The sequence below is a fragment of the Hypoxylon fragiforme genome, assembly GCF_022984875.1.
Source record: "Hypoxylon fragiforme strain CBS 206.31 chromosome Unknown GGS25scaffold_6, whole genome shotgun sequence".
In the NCBI taxonomy this organism is placed as follows: Eukaryota; Fungi; Ascomycota; class Sordariomycetes; order Xylariales; family Hypoxylaceae; genus Hypoxylon; species Hypoxylon fragiforme.
In genome coordinates, this window is record NW_026054761.1 from 778790 (window position 1) to 797952 (window position 19163).

A 19163-nucleotide genomic window follows, 5' to 3' on the forward strand; every position below is an offset into this window, starting at 1 on the left:
TTCTTAATAGCTACCCCTGTTGTAGAAAAATGATCGACGCCTCTACCCGACATAGTCAGGTACTGTGACTCTCTGAAGTCTTGGCCTCTCTTGCTCTCAAGAAGGAGATCCAAAATAGATTCACCACCAAAAAAGATGTTGATCATTAAGTAAAAACTCTTAACGTAAAATTTAAAAAAAAAAATCAGATCCATAGGTCCAATATGTGCCTCATCACGATAGAATTTTCATCGTTCACTAGTCAAGATATACTCAATGAAAGTATCCATTACTACATCATTACATGTACGTGCCCGAGGAGATAATTATACGCATGTAATCCACCGGTAGTACTGCCCCCCAATTCGATCACGGGTGTGTACGCAGACAAACACAATCGCTAGTAACACCTAAACATATCCTCAATTTCCCAGTAGTTTTCTAGCCTCCTCGCCGTCCTGCCTGCACATACCCTCCCACCTGCGGCGCAGAACCGGCCAAACAACCCAGCCCATCAGCAGGCCCAGCAGGGAATCCACGATCCCGAGGCCTCGCTTAGGCGACGGGCCATTCATGTTCGTGAAGAGCGCCGAGGCGGAGAACGAGTCCTCGCAGATGATGAAGTCGCCGCGGTTCACCGCCGCGATGGTCAGGGAGGCGACCTTCTCGGAAGAGGGGAAGCGCTTGACGAGCTCCTCGAAGGGGCAGTCGAGCCCCTGGATGCGCTTGGTCAGCGGCGTCTTCGTCTTCTGCTCCAGGGCGAACCCCGGAGACACGAAGTCGGCGGGGAAGGAGCAGTGGATGGTGTAGGTCGAGGCCGGGCAGTTGTAGCGGAGGACTTCCATCCTAAGGGTGTCTGCCAAGGCACGCACAGCGCATTTTGCAGCTTTTGGATGTTCATGTTAGTCTGTCCGCTATAATAATATGCTTATAGATCCATTGCTAGAAATGAGAAACATACGTGTGTAGGCAATAGAGCCTGGCATACTAGTAAGTGCTGCTGCGCTGTTAATGAAGACGATCTGGCGTAGCTTTGGCTGGGGGCTTTGGAAGCCGTTCTTCTTGTCGTCCTGCGTCCACGTGTTCATCAACGACTTAGCGGCGTAGGCAGAAGCATAGTAGTTGTTCTTCATGCAGCTGTCGAGAGCCTGGGCTTCGATGTCGACGAAAAATCCATTTTCAGCGTAGTTGCCGCCGGCGGTGCAGTACAGAATATCTGCAATTCGGGGTTGGGCTTTGAATGCCGCGTCGACCTTGGAAGCGTCGGCTAAATCGACTGAGACCGAGTTGATTTCTTGCGCTTCGCTCAAGCGAACTGCGAGTATTTCCTTTTTGGCATCCTCAAGGGGTCCTTCCCTACGAGCAAAGATCGTAACATGAGCACCTGTCTCAAAATATTAGAAATGGTTGAAGCTGAGATGCCTAACCTAGGTGCCTTAGGTAGGTAGTATCTAGGTAGTATCTAGGAAGCATCAATACACACCTTGAGCAGCTAGCTCTTTTGAGATAGCTTTCCCTAGTCCTCCGGAGCCCCCCGTCACGAAAACAGTCTGTTTATTGTTGATCTGGTTAGTTCAAGGCACCTAATCATCACCATAGGAAGCCATTGCCTACCTTTCCACTCAGATTATGCGATGCCTTCATGTTGTCGTCTTGATTTCTCCCAATGCCTAGTAACTAACCTTGAATGTAATGTCAGGATATGGAAATTGTCATTATCACAAGCAAGCCCAGAACAGTTACGATAGGTATGCCTCCAGGGTTAGTACGCCTGGGTAGCTTCAACCAATCATTTCTCGGTACCTGGATCGGGTTCCGCGCCCGAATGTCACCCCAGATAGATAGACCGAACCGGACCAGAGCGGTTACCTACCATGTATAATGTTCGGTATTACAATCCGCCTCGCACTTCCAATTCTCTATTAGCGGGGTCGAGAGACGATCTTATACTACGTGCCTAGTAATGTATGTGTCTTGTACTCCCGAGCACTACTCATATAATACATCCCACCGCATTTCGCATTCGTGACACGCTTTGCGCTGCCATTGCTCTACCCGACCGTAACTCGCTAAACCTCCAACTTCCCCAGTTTCGAATTCTTCCCCGTCCCCCCCCCCCCCCCCCCCACCGTTCAAAAAATATGGCAGCCACAAGCTTCTTAACAAACTGGATGAAAGCCCAGAAGCTGAAGGCCCCTCAGATGAAAGATGCCCCCACCTTCTACCGCAACCTGGAGGAGGCCCTGGACATCCGGCGCGCGGACCACTCGATGATCTCGCGGACCAAGAGCACGTGGAAGACGGGCGAGGCGATCGACTTCTGCTCCAACGACCTGCTGTCCTTGGGCTCGACGGGCCGCCTGCGGGCCGAGTTCCTCGAGGAGCTCGCGCGCAACCCCAACTTCCTGCTCTACGCCGGCGGCTCGCGCCTCATGGACGGCAACTACGACTACATCGAGCAGGTCGAGCAGGAGATCGCCGACTTCCACGGCTCCGAGGCCGCGCTCATCGTGAACTCGGGCTACGAGGCCAACGGCGCCATCTTCTCCTCGATCCCGCGTCCCGGCGATGCGATCGTCTTCGATGAGCTGGTGCACGCGAGCGCGCACGACGGCATGGCGCACTGCCTGTCGCTGTGCAAGATGCCGTTCCGCCACAACGACGTGGATGCCTTCCGCGAGGTGCTGTCCTCGGTGGTGGACTCCCAGCCGCAGATCCGCGACGGCTCGCGCTCGGTGCTGGTCGCTGTCGAGTCGATATACAGCATGGACGGGGACGTGTGCCCCCTGGAAGAGATGATCGATATCGCGAACGAGATATGCCCGAAGGGCAACGCGGTCTTCATCGTGGACGAGGCGCATGCCACGGGAATAGTAGGGCCCAAGGGCGCCGGGCTCGTGTCCGCGCTGGGGATTCAAGACAAGATTGCCATCCGCCTCCACACCTTTGGAAAGGCGCTAGCGTCTACGGGGGGTAAGATCTCATTCATCCAGCCCCGTACTCTGATCTTGTCGTGTTAACCTGATATGCTTTATTTAGCCGTCATTCTTGGTAACCACACCGTGAGAATATCGCTGTTGAACTTCGCGCGATCAGTCATCTACACCACCGCGCCTTCATTCCCGTCGGTCGCGGGGATACGCTCCGCGTATAACCTGCTGAAAGCAGGTGCTCTTCAAGAGGTACGGTTTCTTTCCAATTTCTAATCATGTCAGAAAAAAAAACAAAAAAAAAACAGCGGGAATAACAGTTTTCGTGCAGTCGCAAGACAAGATCCAGCACCTGGTCAAGCACTTCCTCACCACCATAACGGCGAACGAGGTCTGGGACGAGGCCAACGACAAGGGTATCCTGTCGATCCCGCTGAGCGAGAACTTCGAGGCGCGCGAGTTCCTCACGCACATCGTGCCCGTGTGGACGCGGCAGCGCTACAACTACTGGCTCGTCTTCCACCTGCAGCTGGCCAAGTTCTCCGCCTTCCCCATCGACTACCCCATCGTGCCCAAGGGCCAGAGCCGCATCAGGCTCATGTTCCACGCGGCCAACTCCGAGGCCGAGGTCGAGGCCCTCGCCAACTGCATCTGCGACTGGGCCAAGGAGATGATGGAGATCGAGAAGGCCGGCCAGGAGAAGTCGAGGGTCCCCAAGGCTGCCCAGGTGATATATGCCATGATGGCCGATGTATGATGTTATATAGCAGTAGATACAAATACGACGGGCGTTAGATTCTTTGCTATAGTTGATAATGCCTTCCTGAACGAGGGTACCTTTCGGAGCTCGGTTGAAGAGATATCCTAATCGTACACAATAGAACCTCCGTGTGACCCCTTTACTACCTCTCTGATACCTTGATATCTACCTCGTGATGATTTCTATCACGCGCTGTCCGATTCATGGCATCTGATAGGTACGGCACCTATACGGACCTGCCAATATGGTTCTATTCCACCCCCTGCCCCATTATGAAATTGATCCATTAAACCACAACAGTGGATCGACAGTTACTAAGTACCGGCAGGTATAAATAGCGAACAGCCCTATCGCAGACTCCAGCCACCCAGACAGTACCTAGTGTAAATACTAGGTACCTTCTATAGCTTGTAAGTAAATACGACCCAACCTATCAACTCCATCAACCCTTATCTGGGGGGTTTGTGATAATCCAGTACCATATCCCCATATCCTGACTGCTGATGGACCCCAACCATACGATGCACCATTTTACATACCTGCCCAGCTCTGCTGATCTCAGCACTTAACCCTTCCTGCAATATCAAGTGCAATTTGCATACATGGCACTTAGTTAGTTACCAAGGTAAAACTTGCCTCTTTTGCTGGCCGGGGTGCGGATCCCGTTCGCATCCCGGTTCATTTCTCAGAGCGCGGAATCCGATTATAAGGCCAGCGTATTCCGCCGCTATTTCTCAAGCCATTTCTCGGCAGTCAGGATGACTAGTGTAGCAAAACAAGTAGCGAACAATACCTAATGCAGGATCCCGCATACTACCCCCAGCATCCCTGAATAGTAGGCTATGCTAGTTAGTGTCTACCAGTGACTACCAGTCTACCACACCTCTGCGGCACGACTTCACGGCACTCAATCGACAGTGCTAGCTGTTCCGAACCTACCGAAGCTTTTTGCAACTATTCGGTAAGCCCATATTTTCCTTCTGATAGACCAAAATCCGGAATTCTTTTCGTCCCTTATCGTAGGATCTGATTCCTTGTCATCTGGGATGGAGAATACCAAGCCATTGGGATTGCGCTAGAGAAGCAGCTGCATGACCGGACCCCGCCGGGGATGGCCTCACACGGCCAGAAGCTCACGGGCTTTGCTTCTGGGTCAGCTTAAAAAGATATATCTCTTGGAACCGAGTTTTTTTTAAACATGATTTCTGATTTGAAAGCAAGTCCAAACTAAGACTTCTAGTTCCAGGCTCCTGCCCGTCGAAGCCGCATCACATGGCCACGTCAATACTCACCCTGAGGGGTGCCACTCTTGTCTCGGGACTTGAGTCTGTCCTGATCTTCAAATCCTTCCCCGACTTCGCCGAGACATACTTCCAGAGCCTTTCCAAACTGGTACTATCGGTGTTTGCTTTCAATTATGCGCTGTTATTTCTATACTCGGCAGTCATATACCCTGATTTTGTTAGCCCCTTGCGACACTTTCCCAGACCCAAGGTATGCTTGAGCTAAGCCTATATGGCATTGACCAAAGTTAGTAGGCACTAACACGTAAGCTGTAGCGATGGCTAAGCCGAATGATCTACACTCGACTCTTCACGAAGAGGACGCAAGGCCAGCTGTTGCAAGAGCTGATCCAGCAGGTTCCCAACGATGGGATACTGGCGTTGAGAGAGCTGACGGACATCCGGCTGTTGGTCACCAAGCCGTCCGTGTTGGCGGAGCTGTTCGTGCACCAGTCCTATGATTTCGAGAAGCCCCCGAACATGCGCAAGTTCCTGGGTAAATTGATCGGGAATGGCCTCATCACGGCGGAGGGAGACAGCCACAAGTTCATGAAGAAGAACAGCCAGAATGCGTTCAGCTTCCGCCGCGTCAGGGAACTCTACCCCATGATGTGGGATCACTCCCTTGACTTCACAGAGGCATTGAGGAGCACTATCAAACAGCAGAGCGATGAGAACAATGTCGATGAGAAACACTTGACAGGAAAAGTCGAGATCCTCGGTTGGGCAAGTAGGATAACTTTAGACATCATTGGCGTTGCCGGGTTCGGGCTCAAGCTTAACGCGCTCGAGGGCGCAGACAACGCTTTCGTGAGGAGTTACAAGACACTGTTCAGCCCTAGCAAGGAGATGCTCTTGTTTTTCGCGCTCTCCGCCTGGTTCTCCGCTGGCCTAGTTCGCATGATCCCGTGGAGAATGAACAAAGTCTTCGAAGACACAGAGAATACCTTGTCCGAAGCTTGCCTTCGCCTCGTAAGAAGCAAGAGACAAGCGATTCAGAACAAGGAGGACGGCCATATCGATATCGTTTCCCTTCTTATTAAGTCTGGGCATTTCACAGACGAAAGTCTCTGTGATCAGCTGCTCACACTCCTCGCAGCCGGGTATGTGTTGAAAACATGATGTACCTGAAAGGAAAAACAGTAACTAATTTTGTTACGCTTTAGTCAGGACACAACGGCCCTCAGCCTAACCTGGGCTACTTACCTCCTTGCAATCGACCCAGCTCGGCAGACTCGTCTCCGCCGCGAAGTCCAAGAAGCACTTGCTTCGGTGTCAGATCTAGAAAAGGACGAACAGCACATCTCCAACACACTCGAACGCCTGCCCTACCTCGGCGGTGTGATAAGCGAGACGCTTCGCCTATATCCCGCTGTCCCCGTCACGATCCGGGTAGCATGCCGCGACACATCTCTCGACGGGAAGCCAATCCCTAAGGGCACCGAGATGCTCATCTCGCCGTACCTAGTCAACCGCTCCCCCGACTTGTGGGGTGCGGATGCGGAGGAGTTCCGACCGGAGCGCTGGATTGAGAAGGACGGACGGCCGAACAACACCGGGGGCGCGGGTAGCAATTACGAGTTTATAACATTTCTGCACGGCCCGAGGGTGTGCATCGGGCAGGGCTTTGCGAGGGCTGAGCTGAGATGTCTGCTCGCGGCGTTTGTGACGCGGTTTGAGTGGTCGTTGGCGATGGATGAGAGAGATGTTATTCCGGGAGGTACGATTACGCTCTCGCCGATGCGGGGGATTCATGTGCAGCTTAAGGCGATTGATGAATGATGTATACCTTATATATAGGTATTTTGTATACCCAGCATTTCCCCTTGATCTATCAACATTTGTACGACTTTGTGTGCGTAGGTACCGAGATATCCAATCAGTTTGTGCAGTTGTCTCGATTCTTAATTGTTACATACATGTATGTCATGTAGATTGATGTTGTGTGATGGAAACTGAAAATATCCATTGTGTGTTTGTGACACTCGGTAATTATTACCAGACCTATCAGTGGTTATCACTACTACTAGGTACTATCCAATCATTCCAATGTAGCTGAAGGTAGGTACATGTAGGTACCTAGACTGTCTCCAATATAGCGAGTTACGCGCTAAAAAAAAAAAAGGCAGAAGTCCGACAGTAAATTTAGGAGTAGTTTACCCCCGTATGCCAATTAATATCGCTATAAGTGTGCTACAAGTGTCGGTGTTGGAATTTTTATAGTACATATGTATTGTCTTAGCTGTTATCCACGTAGCCATATCACGTCACCTCGGTCACGGACTACAATTGTATCTTGGTAACTGTTGGAACAGATAAGGTGGTTCCGTGATCACGGGTGGGTGCAAATAAAAGGTCAGAATCATAAATGTAGTTGAAGTTGTTAAGTAGGATGGAAAGGATCGAAGATCCTTTCCCAATTGAAGTAAGCTACAAAGATGGGCACGGGCCATGTGGGTCACGTGACTGTTCCCCACAATTCCCACAGTAACTAGGAATTTTACAGGATGTGTTAGATTTTTAGATCTTGCTATGACGTATGCGTAAAGCTGGAGTTGTTATTATTATTAAAAAAAAAAAAAATTCCCTGGAGGTACATATGTAAAGGCTTTATCTTTAAGTTCAATGTTCCTCAGGACTCCAACTCCCGGTACCTACTGCGACACCCTAACTGCGACGTAGCCACTGGCCAGACCCCTTCTTTGTATGCTGACTTATCCTACCCTGGTTAGTTAACCGCATATCCGGATCGACAGTTCCATAAAAGTACTAGGATAATAAGGATAATACAGCCGGAGGCGTTACACCTCCATGCATGGTTAGCATTGGTTACTCAGCTAGACTCTGCTAGACTCTGCTAGAGGTTAGTACATGTGTACATACTATGCGCCGTAGCAACGGCATTGGATGTAAAGGGAGTCCTACCCTGCAGCTAAAAATTGGCAATGGCAGGCAAAGGAAAATCAATCTCGCTTCATCTTCATCACTCATCTCCCATTTCTCATCTCTCATCTCATCTAACCTTACTAAACTAGTAAATGTCACAATATGAACACTCCTTTACCATATTGCTGCCAATTCACCGTTTCCTTCGGTAGTCATTAATTATCCCCCAATCACTTCATTCGCCTATTTACCTAACAATCGTCATTAACATCAACAATTGAGAACAACAATTGATAACAACAATTCAGAACCTTGTTGTTCTCTTACCAAGTCGTTGCTTGTTGCTTACGACTCTAACAAATTGTCTGGAATGTGACACTAGAAGATAAAAACATCAAATCAACATCGCGATATCCCAGATATGGCCACTTCCACGGATCTATCCAGTGCGAGACCATCTGAGAGTGTAGAACTAAAGGCATCGCTTCCTAAAGCGGACGATGGACAATTCAATGAAGGATTAATTGACAGGAACGGAGTCATACATTCTAGCAGTGACGCCGACGCCGAAGCAGCCGGCGGTGACAACGACCCAAAGGAAAAGAAGTCCTTGAGTTTCTATCTTTCATTCTTCGCCATCAACATATTACTTTTTCTTTACTCTCTAGATGCTACTACTCTCGCGGTAGCCATTCCGGTATGTTCATAGTCCATTGCTCCGCCCTTTCAACTGGGTAGCAACAAGTCCTTGAAGAGGATTCAACGGAATGAGGTTCTGGACACTCTTACTAATACAGTCTAGGCTATCGCTTCTGAACTACATGGCAGCACCTTGGAATCATTTTGGGCGGGTATCGCATACTTCTTAGGCCTCGTCGTCAGCCAGCCACTTTATGCAAGTGTGTCTGATATTTTCGGTCGCAAACCCCCTCTCTACGTCGCCTTCGCGCTATTCTTTGCTGGCTCTCTCACCTTCGCCCTCGCACAGAGTATGAATGCCATCGTCGCAGGTCGTGTCATTCAGGGCTTAGGTGGTGGTGGCCTCGACGTTCTCGGTGAAATCATCGTGGCTGATATGACCACTCTAAAGGAACGTCCTTTGTATATTGGCATCATGGCTTTACCGATTGCACTTGGCAGTATCCTAGGGCCCACTATCGGCGCGTTATTCAGTGATCTAGTTTCCTGGAGGTGGATCGGGTGGATTAACCTCCCGTTGCTAGGCATCTCCTTCCCTATCCTGGCCTTTTCCCTTCGCTTACGCCCGCTTGAGTCGTCGTTCCAGACGAAGGTGAATCGCTTAGATTGGATCGGCATGTCGCTGTTTACCATTGGATGCATAGCCTTCGTCCTACCCCTGAGTTGGGCTGACGCCTTGTTCCCCTGGAAATCCGTCGAGACCATTCTCCCTCTGCTTCTAGGCGCCATCGTTCTTGTCCTCTTCGCCGTCTACGAACGTAAACCCAAAGCGCCCGTTTTTCCTTACCAAGTTTTCCGCTCTCGTACAGCAGCGGTCACGCTATGTGGCGCCTTCCTTCACGGAATGGCGTTGTATACGCTGCTACAATACGTGCCTCTGTTCTACCAGGCAGTCCTACTTGACGGCCGAATCGAATCGGCCGTGACGCTGCTACCCACCAGCATCATCAGCGTCGTGTCGGCAATGCTCTTTGTAATGGGGGTTGGGAAAGGTGGAAAAGGCTACCTACCGAGGATATGGTTTGGCTGGTTCTTGACGGTCCTAGGAATTGGCCTGTTGTGTCTCTTGAGCCCGTCTTCATCTACAGCCATGACTTTCGGTATTCCCATCATCTGGGGCGCAGGTATCGGCGCTCTGCTGCGCTCCCTCCACCTTCCCATGCAAGCCAGCGTCCCGAGTGCTGATGACACGGGCCACGCGATCGCCATCATGCTCACATTCCGATGTCTCGGAGGCCTAATTGGGCTTGCGATTTGCTCCACCGTCTTCAACAGCGTCTTCGCGCACGCCATTACCGCTGTCGGACACCTACCTGATGAACTCGCCGTCCTGAGGAACCCGCCCGACGCCATTGCCTTCATCCCGATGCTACGGGAATTAAATCTCCCCGCCGACGTCATCGCCCCCGTTCTCGAAGCGTACTTATCAGCCATGCGCGCCATCTTCTACGCCATGCTCGGTTTCTCTGGCCTCGGATTCGTCATCTCCTTCTTCACCGAGGAACTCAGTCTCCAGAAGACGGAACGCGGACGACAACAGTTTGAGGCGTAATCTTCGCTAGCAGTGTACTTACCTACCTATAGGAATATTCTATTCGATGATGACAGTGCATGAATTAGGAAAAGTCAAAAGAAAATAGGAATTAAGAATCAGATGTGAATAACACTCGACGAGATTTAGATGTAATAGACGTGGTACATAACTGCCTTACCTACCTGGGTACATATATGTGCATAGGGTAGGTATGTGGGTACGCAAGTAATAATTGTAATTAATGAACCGACATGGCGTTGGGAAATGGGGTGGGTGGATTTATAGACGGATATATGATAATGTTAATAAGACGCCAGCAACGGCGGCTGTCATGCGTTTATCTTCTTCTGCTAATTTTGGAACTTGATGATTTTATAGACTACAGCATTAGATACCTACCTAGGTAACTATATCGTGATATAATCGGGTTAAGAGCACCCTTTCTAGGTTGGTATATTTTACTAGATTATCTAAGGTCTTCATAAAGCTAGTAGATACTCGATGAAAGCATTACACACGACAAGGTTGAAGGCTCAAGTGCGACGTTCTCACAGGTACCTACCTACCTAGGTCTAGTTATATGTAGCCAGTATAGATCAACCCAAGACCAGCCCCTTCTTGAATGGCCATTCCCGTAAGGCTTAGGTTGGACATCCAGCGGCGTAGTTCCGTCTGGTCCGTAGTACATGGTCGGGTGCTACCTATGTACTAGGTTAGGTAGGTATAGGTGGAAGATAGGTACCTACCCATCCTCGGACTCCCATGATACATCAAAGCACAATGAAGTACATAGGTAACCAACACGACGGAACTATCTTATGCTAATGAGGATGAGGCTCTGAGAGAACGCGGTCAAGAACTAAATATGCAGTTCAGCTTCAGCCAGTCCGGTATACATACTAGGTTAGGTACCTAGTTACCGTAGCAGGAACCCCCCCCCCCCCCCCCCTTCTGTGAGAACCATTCTAAACTTCGTGGAATAAATCCACGCATCCTAACGATAGAAGTTGGGAGAAATCATTCTTCTGACTGGTGACAGTTGTGGTACCGGGAAGAGCTGGGGCTGTTTTGTTAATGTCGTTAGGTACCTGCGGGAATGTGTAGGACAGTTTCTGCGTTATGCTGGGACCCTTCCGCTTTGTACGCTGTACCTACAAGAGACTCGGCTATTTTCAATGGTACTTACTTAGGTAGGTAGGTAGGTAGCCGTGCTGTTAGGTCCGTTACTATCGACGTTGAAATATAGCATCGAGTGCTACGTTAGTATGTAGTTATTAAAAAATAAAATTCTAACTACTAGGTATGTTTATGGAGGAATGAACCCATAGAACTTGAAGAAACCATTCCAACTCGAAGAATCATTCCTCATCTCGCAATGGGTTCTCTCAGTTCCTATCGGTCTTATACATGGATTCATTGGATACCTAGATGACGTTTGGAATGGTTCTCGTGAACAAGAGGTTCTCGTTACGTGGTAGGCTTCCAGCAGGTAGTATCATTGCGGCGAAGCAATTCAACGCCATAAGACTTTGAGCCTGTCGCGAAGTTTCCAAGGCCTTTTGCAATGCTACAGCTACTCCTGCCTATACTCCTGCCTATCTGTAGTTACGTAGAATAGGGGTCCAAGGTACTGTACTGACGATAAAAACAGCCCAATGACTCGTGCCCGTTGAGTTACAATAGCTGTAAGGAGTGATGAACATCATCAACCTCAAGAAAACAATGGGCCCTCAGCTGCAGAACTGCGATTACTTCGTATCCACGATGTTGCAGTTACATAGGTTAAACGGTTCAGGCCAGAAGGCATTGATAGGCCCTAAGTAGGTATCTAGTTAAACACTCACAGGCTCCCCCATACCAGCGCCTTGTCGTGCTATGAGGGGGTTTGCCTAGCATACCTAGGTTCCTAAGCTCGTAGTTTATCCACAGCCGACAACCAACTGCAGGTAAACTTTCCCGCCACCAGTTGCACGGCCGCCTAGGTAACTAACTGACTGATACCACCTCGCTGGTCGTACACAGCTGATGCGCTCACCCATTGCCATGACTATACCGCACCTAACCAACCGGCACGTACCTACCAGATACCTAGATATCAACTGTCCAACCGCTTTTTTCGGTAGATAGGTACCTAGGTTAGTTGTCAGGGTAGCCCGCAGATTCCGTTCAACAGGTCATGGCGTTTAGGCGTATTTTCATCGCATCGAGAACCTCTCTAACGCCTGCACCTCGAACCTACATAGGTACCCTAGGCACACAACCCGATATCCTGCCCCTTATATTCCCACAGGCCGTGTAATCTAGCAGCATAGCATCTGGACAAGCGAAGCGAGACTGATCCGAAGCAAACCGCGGGGGCCACTCCACTACTGACAGCCACCTACCTAGTACCTAGTAAGTTAGGATTGCTTTCCGGTACCTAGGTAGGTAGGTAGGTAGGTACGCGTATTCGTAATTTTTTTCTCGGGACAAATACCTACATACCCTCACCATCCCCCTCGATACATCCAGGAGAGGCAAAACGGTAGGCTCCTTGATCTCCCAAGCTGCACCTTTAAGCCCTCCCAAATACTAATTAACTAATTATATCAACCACATCGATCCGGGGCTCTTGCCAGGTCAGGTCGGGACATTACCTAAACCAAACGCGATACCTCTAAGCACCACAATCGAGCCACCAACCCACGAAACCCATCATTTTCACAACACAGAGATGAAAGAAAGGCCATGCAGCCTGCCTGGGTACATTCAGAGAGAGAAAAAAAAGCATCGTATTAACATTAGTCAAGTAGGTACCTGCATAGGTAAGTACCTAACCTAAATGATATCGACTCCTCATATCTAGGGACCCTAGGTGGTAGGTACCTAGTAAACAGCCTTACCTCTCATCGAGGGAGGAAGGTCCATTAACATGACACACATCCATCCATCGTGCACCACCCCATCCCCCATCACCCCATCACCCCTTTCATAGGTAGTCTATAACCCTGAACCCCATCCGGGCCGTCCCTCTATCCATACTTATCTACCCTAGCACCCCCAACTCCATCATCACCTTTAAAAAGAAAGCCCCCCCTTCCATTTATAAGAAACTCAAGAGTGAAAAAAAAAGACAAGTCGTAAAAGTAAATTATTCTTCATATTCATCTTAACACCGGGGGCTCTCTGGTCAGCTTATCAGCCGTCCACTGTCCACTAGGTACCTTCCTATGTACAAGCCAAGCCCATGCCCTCCGGCTCCGCCCTTTTTGGGAATATATATATATATGTATCAATGGATTTCGTAAATAAAGAAATTAGCGATAAAAAATCAATTCGCTAAGGAACCCCTTGCCAGCACTGCCTTTTAGTGTCCTTTCCGTGTAGTCCGTGCTTCGCGGAAGTAATTATACTGCATGGGGTCGTGCTCCGACTCCTCTTCCTGAGGTAGGCCGCCGTAACCCCGGGGACCACCACCCAACATCCCCGCGCCGCCCGGCGCTCGCATGGGCCGTTCCCTACTGCGGTCTCGCGGGGTGGGTCCTGGGGTACCCACGGGCATCGCAGCAGCGTTCATCACTAGATTAGACCCACTATCGTTCCCTTGCATAAAGAACGGGCTATGCAAGCGGCTGGGCTCCGCCTCCTGGACGTAGGGAGTGCCTTGTGGGTGCGTGTAACCTCCCGGATAAGTCATCCCTATATCAGCACTAGGCGATAGCGCCCTCGTCGGCCCGGGGCTGCCTAACCTAGGAATATGTGGAATTGTAGGACTACCCGCTCTGGAGGTTGGGGCTTCACTATTGGTCCACATACTTCCAGGCGTGCCGGGGCGCATCACATCGTTCGAACGACCAAAAATATCGCCGCCACCATGCTCAGATGCGAACTCAGCGCGAGTTTTATAATACTCGAAATCAAGCCTAGATTCGGGTACTATTTCGAATCCAGGCAAGCTTGCTTGTTTCCCGGGCTTCCCGGCGTTCATCGGATTCATGACATAGGCATCGGAGTAACCAGACGTGGACATCGTATCTCCAGAGTAGGCCTCACGACCGTCTGTTAAGCGACCCTTGTATATAGACGCCAAAAGATTTTGAGCTTTCGCGTGAACCATGGGTGTGATGAGGGGCTTGTAAAGAGCAGGGTGGCCAAAACGGTGAGCAAGACCAACTGATCGCATAGGGTCTTTCTGCATAGCTCCTTCTGGATGCTTTTGAATATTGCGAGTCGAGTAAAAGTGAATCTTGGCGTCAAAGACTCTAGAACAGTAGATCTTAAAGACGATCATAATAAATGGCAAAGGTACAGATGAGAATGCCATCAGATGGGTTCCGTCACCATGCACCCAGGCCGTCAGGAAGACGACCAAGTTCGAAAGGATGGTACCAAAAACGAATCGGTTAAACAACACTCGCCAGAACATTCCACCGGACTCGGTCTTGGTGACAAAGATGTACAATAGCAGGTATTTCTTCAACCACACATCGATTGAAAAGTACAACGCTGCGGCTGGAAGGACAAGCGGTTGAAGGCCGGAGAAACATAATGCCACGGTCGAGTAAAATAAGAAGTAGTTGTAGTAGCTGGCATAGTCGAAAGCCGGGGGTGCGGTTAATTCGATCATCTCTCTTGGGGTCGGGCTCGAAAACTTGCGCATACAAAAGCTGTATATCAGGGTCCATAACTGAGCTAGATCGATAGCTGCGCCCAAATTCCTTTGTAATAACCATGTAACCCAGAACGATGAGATGTCGCACAACGAGATGAACAAAGTTATACCAAAGTTTGACAATGTCTCCCAGGCTCTCTTCGGGTCGTTAGCAACCGACGAGATCAAGTTCCACATCGTGCTAAAGAAACAGAAGACCACGAGGTTGTTGAAAACGAAGAAAGCGTAAAGCTTGGCGACGACATGGCGTTCACGACCGGTTTTCGTACGGTCACCAGCTCTGATAGCAAGTCGGCGGAAGATAATAGGTAGAACGACGTAGACAAGCGATAAGATAGCTGGAGATGCGACACCCTGGACGATAGACCAGAAACCTGTGTTAGCAGACAACTGATCCTGGAAGGTGGGCCAAACTAAGCCAAGGTTACTCAGATTGACTAAGAAGATGGCGATCATGGCGCTAGGCGCGATCCAAACTAACGTCAGTACGGAAATCCAGAAGTTGATGATGATTCTTCTCCAGCTTCGGTTTGCTGGAGTGAGAGGCATGTTATCCCAGATAATGTCATTTGGTCTGGGAGCCAAAACAACCGTAGCACCTTGTGGCTTCTTCTTGCGCAAAGCGTAGGCGATACTATGTGCCTCCGAAATGTCGTCATAGCTAGCAAAGCCGTAAGATAACGTGTTGCGCTTGTCTACGTTTGCTCGTGCCTCCTTAACCTCAATTTCAAGTTCTTTGATTCGCTGGGTAAGGTACTCGATAGCATCGACTTTTTGTCCCTTGGGATAAGTACTGAAAGAGGGGTCCTTTTTGGAAGGGCGACACACTGGTCGAGCAGCCGGTAGGCTTTGGGGATTCTTCAAGTATATGGCCAATACTTTTTCGAGCTTACGAACCGTATGATCATGTTGCACAATCAAGTCTGGCAAATCTCTGACGTTACGAGCAGCAGCTGTCCTGGCAAATGAAGCGTGGGGAACCACATCGTCGATAATCCGCGCAATACCCTCATCGTTGGCATACTTTTTGGGAATATCGTTCAACTACGCATTGGTAAGCTACAAAACCAAAACTACCCAGTGGGTAGGTATACAAGTGGGCATAGTGATGATAACTGACCATCAAAGTACGAGCAGACAAACTGCGCTGATACTCCTTGCTTTCGAAATAAATTCGCCTTAGCTGGAGAACCTTTTTATAGTTCCACCACAAAAACCCAATGATGATGAAGTTGAATCCATAAGCGGTTACCACGAGGGCCCAAATGGGCTTATCGTTGACGTTAGACGGCGTTAATCTCATGAACCATCTCTGGTTACCGGACTGGTCGCTGTTCATGGTATAATACACTGGCAGCAAAATGCAACATCCAACGACGCCAAGAGCAAGGAAGATGTTCCGGCACATTCGGGTAAATCTTAAAAATATCGCAGCATCCATGCCGGCATGGGCGATCATGTCTTTCTCGTCGGTTTTCCATAACGGAGGGATCCAGGCCAAGTACCCTTTTCCTATCGGGGGCGGCGCATGTTCCTCGTCGGCATGTTTGAGCTTTGGTGCATAGACGACGGAGTTGTAGGGTCGAACAAACGAAAAGGCGATGGCTATGAAGACCGTGAAGCCTACGGATGTGCCCAGGGCAGACCAGATAGCACCGTCTGTAAGCTATTGATAGAATTGAATTAGTAATTGCATTTATTAATCTGAGATAGCTCGCTTATATTACCGTCTGTTTAAAGGGGTTCCGCAATAAATCTAGCAGTTCTTGGACGGGGTTGGGTCCATCCCGCTTAAGTCCCAGGTGTTGGGTTTGAGTCCAGACGTCCATAGTAGCGTAGAAGCCCTCTTAGGGCTGGTGGTTGGTAGAACACCCAAGTTATGACCACCTCTCGGCTTCCAGTGTCGGCGAGGACAATAAAAGGCTGTATACGAAACAGGTTCAAGTATATATTGGAAACATTCGTAACCGTCGAATCCACAGTACCCAATATACTCGGGTAGGTTTGTTCTCTCGCAGGGTCCAGTTACGGAAATAATCTTAGCGTCTTGTATTTGACTTCGTAAAGAATGCTCGGGTTAGGACGAAATAAGCTCTTGTTCCCTGACAAAGCGGCGGCTGTAGCGAAGTACTAAGAGTGTTGGAAATACACAAAGCGAGCGCAAAACGAGCGAGGCGACGGCTGTTGTATATCGAAGATGGAGGAGGTTACACAGCGGATAATAGGAAAAGATTCTATTATTACGTTAGGTACGTATATGTATGTAGGTTCGTTGGCTCGCAGGATTCGTAATTCGTAATTGTATTTCTAGGTAAATGTATAGACAAGTAGGTACAACTTGTATAGGCAGGTAGGTAGGGATGAAGATGGGTATGAGGATGAGGAGGGTCAGGTTATGTCTGATCCAGCCGTATAAGACTTATCGGGACCTGACAGGCGTGGGGAGATAAAGCAATAGACGATTAACTACTGGGTACCCCGATTATGCACGTGTTATGTATAAGACGGTATCGTCATGTATGTATGGTATAATGTGGAGGAGGGAGGGGAGAAACGAACGTGGTGGATTCAATGTTGGAATAATAATGATTATTATTCAGAAAGTACAGTTTGTAGAAAAAGTCATTCAGAAACAAACTGGCAGCTCCCTTTCTAACTGGAGACGAGACTGTTAGAGACTGTTATCAGGATCCATGGATGACGAAAGACGAAAGGAACGTACTGTCGGTTGAAACATCAGGTCGGACTAACCGGCTCGGGCTCCAAGCACGAAAAAAATTGGAAGAATCTAACCCGATCGTATGCAATTCAGATACTTTTTTTTTTATGGAATTGCATACATAATCATTTAATGTACTAATACCATAGTTATGTATGTGTTGAGAAGGAAGGTACATTTGTAAGTAGTACATTTTGTACAATCGTTGCGACGGATTGGCCAACAAATATTCACAATGCATTAATTTAGGTTATGTACCTAGTAACTATTGTATCTGGCCCGCGTAGGTACCTACATTGTACCTACTTTACGTGTACCATCTAAAACTCACATACGTATGCCAGCAGAGATCGATCGATCCTCCTTGGCTAATAGTCCCCATGTAAGGGTATAAACAGTTTATTTAGTTTCTTCTTCTAATCACTTACATACTTGCCTTGATTTAATATATTATATACTTATTCTTCCTTACTTACATATCGTTGAAGAATAAAAATAGACAAAATACTTCAAATTCTACACGCAGTGAAGTACACACTAAGTATGTAGCTATTTGATCTAGTACGTACCTAGTAATGTGTACTTTCAGATACATGCCAAAGATCCATCTTTCTCTGGCTTACCCCTGGACAAATTCAAGCTTGAAAAAACAGTCGAGACCAGGCTTCCTAGCCAATGGTGCGCCCCAGACCGTCGGGCCCCCACTAGAACTTCTATTTTTGACTGGCCGAAGACTAGCAGTTACTGCCGCGTAGGGAGGATGGGACAGTGGAGTCCCATGGTCCATGGAGACTTGGCGGAGATCATTCCAGAATACGAGTTTTTCTTTTAGTTATTTTTTCTCTCTTTCCCTACTAACTAGTTAGTAGTAATTACATACAAATGGTATGTAGATAGTAGATACTACTACGTACATAACTAACTTTAACATGCAAAACATTTCAAGGTTGTTGGTTGGCCCTAAAAGTCGCATGTGCATGGCCCTTGTGGACAAGTCAGTGTTTTGATGTCGAATACACTGCACTATCACGCGCCAATATCTTGCGAATCCCTCCAAGACTTTTGAGCACTCGCAATATCCTTGATATATGTATGTATGTGCCATTGTGCCTACATTCGAAAAGCCTATGCACATATTGGCACACATGTGCATACATAGGTACACATAGAACTGTAACGTAGTAAGGGTTTGCTGATCCCCGAACCAGGGTCTCGGGTCTTGGGGCTTAAAGTTTATCTAAGGTTATGCTAATAGTATTATAATAAGAACTTGAAGAAACCTAAGGTCACCCTTGGCAAAACTATGCACTAGTACTCGTACATAGGTAGATACTAAGTACGTACTAGGCTATAGAGATCATTGATATACAACGGTATGTGGAAGTTTTGAGGCTGTGAAATGGCCCGTTACATGTCCAATAGTAACAATCCTTATTCTAAGCCGCACCAGGCGGCCTCGTCGCCTTGCTGAACGGCTTTCTCGACGATGAGAGCTAGGTACTTATAGAAGCTGGTGACCTACCCTAGCACTGGTGACCTAGTCCTCCGTGACATTGCGCGCCGCACGGAAGGGTATGGGGTATCAATCACGGCCAACAATGTACAGAACGCACGGAGATTATGATCGGAATTCGGGGGTCGACATATTTTCCGATGACATATAACTACCTGTAAGCATGTCAGACGTTTCATGATCATCGCATGTCCTGGAGGCTTTAAATA

General features: G+C 48.7%; 5 protein-coding genes across 5 annotated transcripts; 3 read left to right on the forward strand and 2 right to left on the reverse strand.

The window, feature by feature from the left end:
- Window positions 1-251: 251 nt before the first annotated feature.
- GGS25DRAFT_494105 (putative short chain dehydrogenase/ reductase) lies at window positions 252-1694 on the reverse strand. Its single transcript, XM_049261323.1, has 4 exons — window positions 1594-1694; window positions 1463-1529; window positions 941-1363; window positions 252-865 (listed from the first exon to the last, which is right to left on the reverse strand). The coding sequence occupies exons 1-4, from the start codon at window positions 1621-1623 to the stop codon at window positions 402-404; spliced, it is 984 nt and encodes a 327-aa protein (XP_049115421.1). The 5' UTR covers window positions 1624-1694; the 3' UTR covers window positions 252-401.
- Window positions 1695-2249: 555 nt separating this feature from the next.
- GGS25DRAFT_514639 (putative aminotransferase) lies at window positions 2250-3666 on the forward strand (the record flags this gene model as incomplete). Its single annotated transcript, XM_049263010.1, has 3 exons — window positions 2250-2952; window positions 3019-3161; window positions 3241-3666. The coding sequence occupies 3 exons, from the start codon at window positions 2250-2252 to the stop codon at window positions 3664-3666; spliced, it is 1272 nt and encodes a 423-aa protein (XP_049115422.1).
- Window positions 3667-4371: 705 nt separating this feature from the next.
- Window positions 4372-6981, forward strand: GGS25DRAFT_316233 (cytochrome P450). Its single transcript, XM_049257772.1, has 4 exons — window positions 4372-4630; window positions 4916-5163; window positions 5229-6055; window positions 6119-6981. The coding sequence occupies exons 2-4, from the start codon at window positions 4942-4944 to the stop codon at window positions 6732-6734; spliced, it is 1665 nt and encodes a 554-aa protein (XP_049115423.1). The 5' UTR covers window positions 4372-4630; window positions 4916-4941; the 3' UTR covers window positions 6735-6981.
- An 871-nt stretch (window positions 6982-7852) lies between these two features.
- On the forward strand, window positions 7853-10522 carry GGS25DRAFT_494115 (MFS general substrate transporter). The gene is made up of 2 exons (XM_049261324.1): window positions 7853-8535; window positions 8641-10522. The coding sequence occupies exons 1-2, from the start codon at window positions 8260-8262 to the stop codon at window positions 10087-10089; spliced, it is 1725 nt and encodes a 574-aa protein (XP_049115424.1). The 5' UTR covers window positions 7853-8259; the 3' UTR covers window positions 10090-10522.
- A 2895-nt stretch (window positions 10523-13417) lies between these two features.
- GGS25DRAFT_522542 (DUF221-domain-containing protein) lies at window positions 13418-16551 on the reverse strand (the record flags this gene model as incomplete). The annotated part of the gene is made up of 3 exons (XM_049264254.1): window positions 13418-15766; window positions 15843-16388; window positions 16450-16551. 3 exons carry the CDS (start codon window positions 16549-16551, stop codon window positions 13418-13420), a joined length of 2997 nt encoding a protein of 998 aa, XP_049115425.1.
- Between the last annotated feature and the right edge of the window lie 2612 nt (window positions 16552-19163).

Coding starts and splice junctions, on each gene's coding strand:
- GGS25DRAFT_494105 (XM_049261323.1), bottom strand. CDS start 1,623: ATGAAGGCATCGCATAATCTGAGTGGAAAG. Junction 1,530..1,593: donor CGCATAATCTGAGTGGAAAG/GTAGGCAATGGC, acceptor AACAATAAACAG/ACTGTTTTCGTGACGGGGGG. Junction 1,364..1,462: donor AAAAGAGCTAGCTGCTCAAG/GTGTGTATTGAT, acceptor ATTTTGAGACAG/GTGCTCATGTTACGATCTTT.
- GGS25DRAFT_316233 (XM_049257772.1), top strand. CDS start 4,942: ATGGCCACGTCAATACTCACCCTGAGGGGTGCCACTCTTGTCTCGGGA. Junction 5,164..5,228: donor GACACTTTCCCAGACCCAAG/GTATGCTTGAGC, acceptor CGTAAGCTGTAG/CGATGGCTAAGCCGAATGAT. Junction 6,056..6,118: donor CTCACACTCCTCGCAGCCGG/GTATGTGTTGAA, acceptor GTTACGCTTTAG/TCAGGACACAACGGCCCTCA.
- GGS25DRAFT_494115 (XM_049261324.1), top strand. CDS start 8,260: ATGGCCACTTCCACGGATCTATCCAGTGCGAGACCATCTGAGAGTGTA. Junction 8,536..8,640: donor CTCTCGCGGTAGCCATTCCG/GTATGTTCATAG, acceptor AATACAGTCTAG/GCTATCGCTTCTGAACTACA.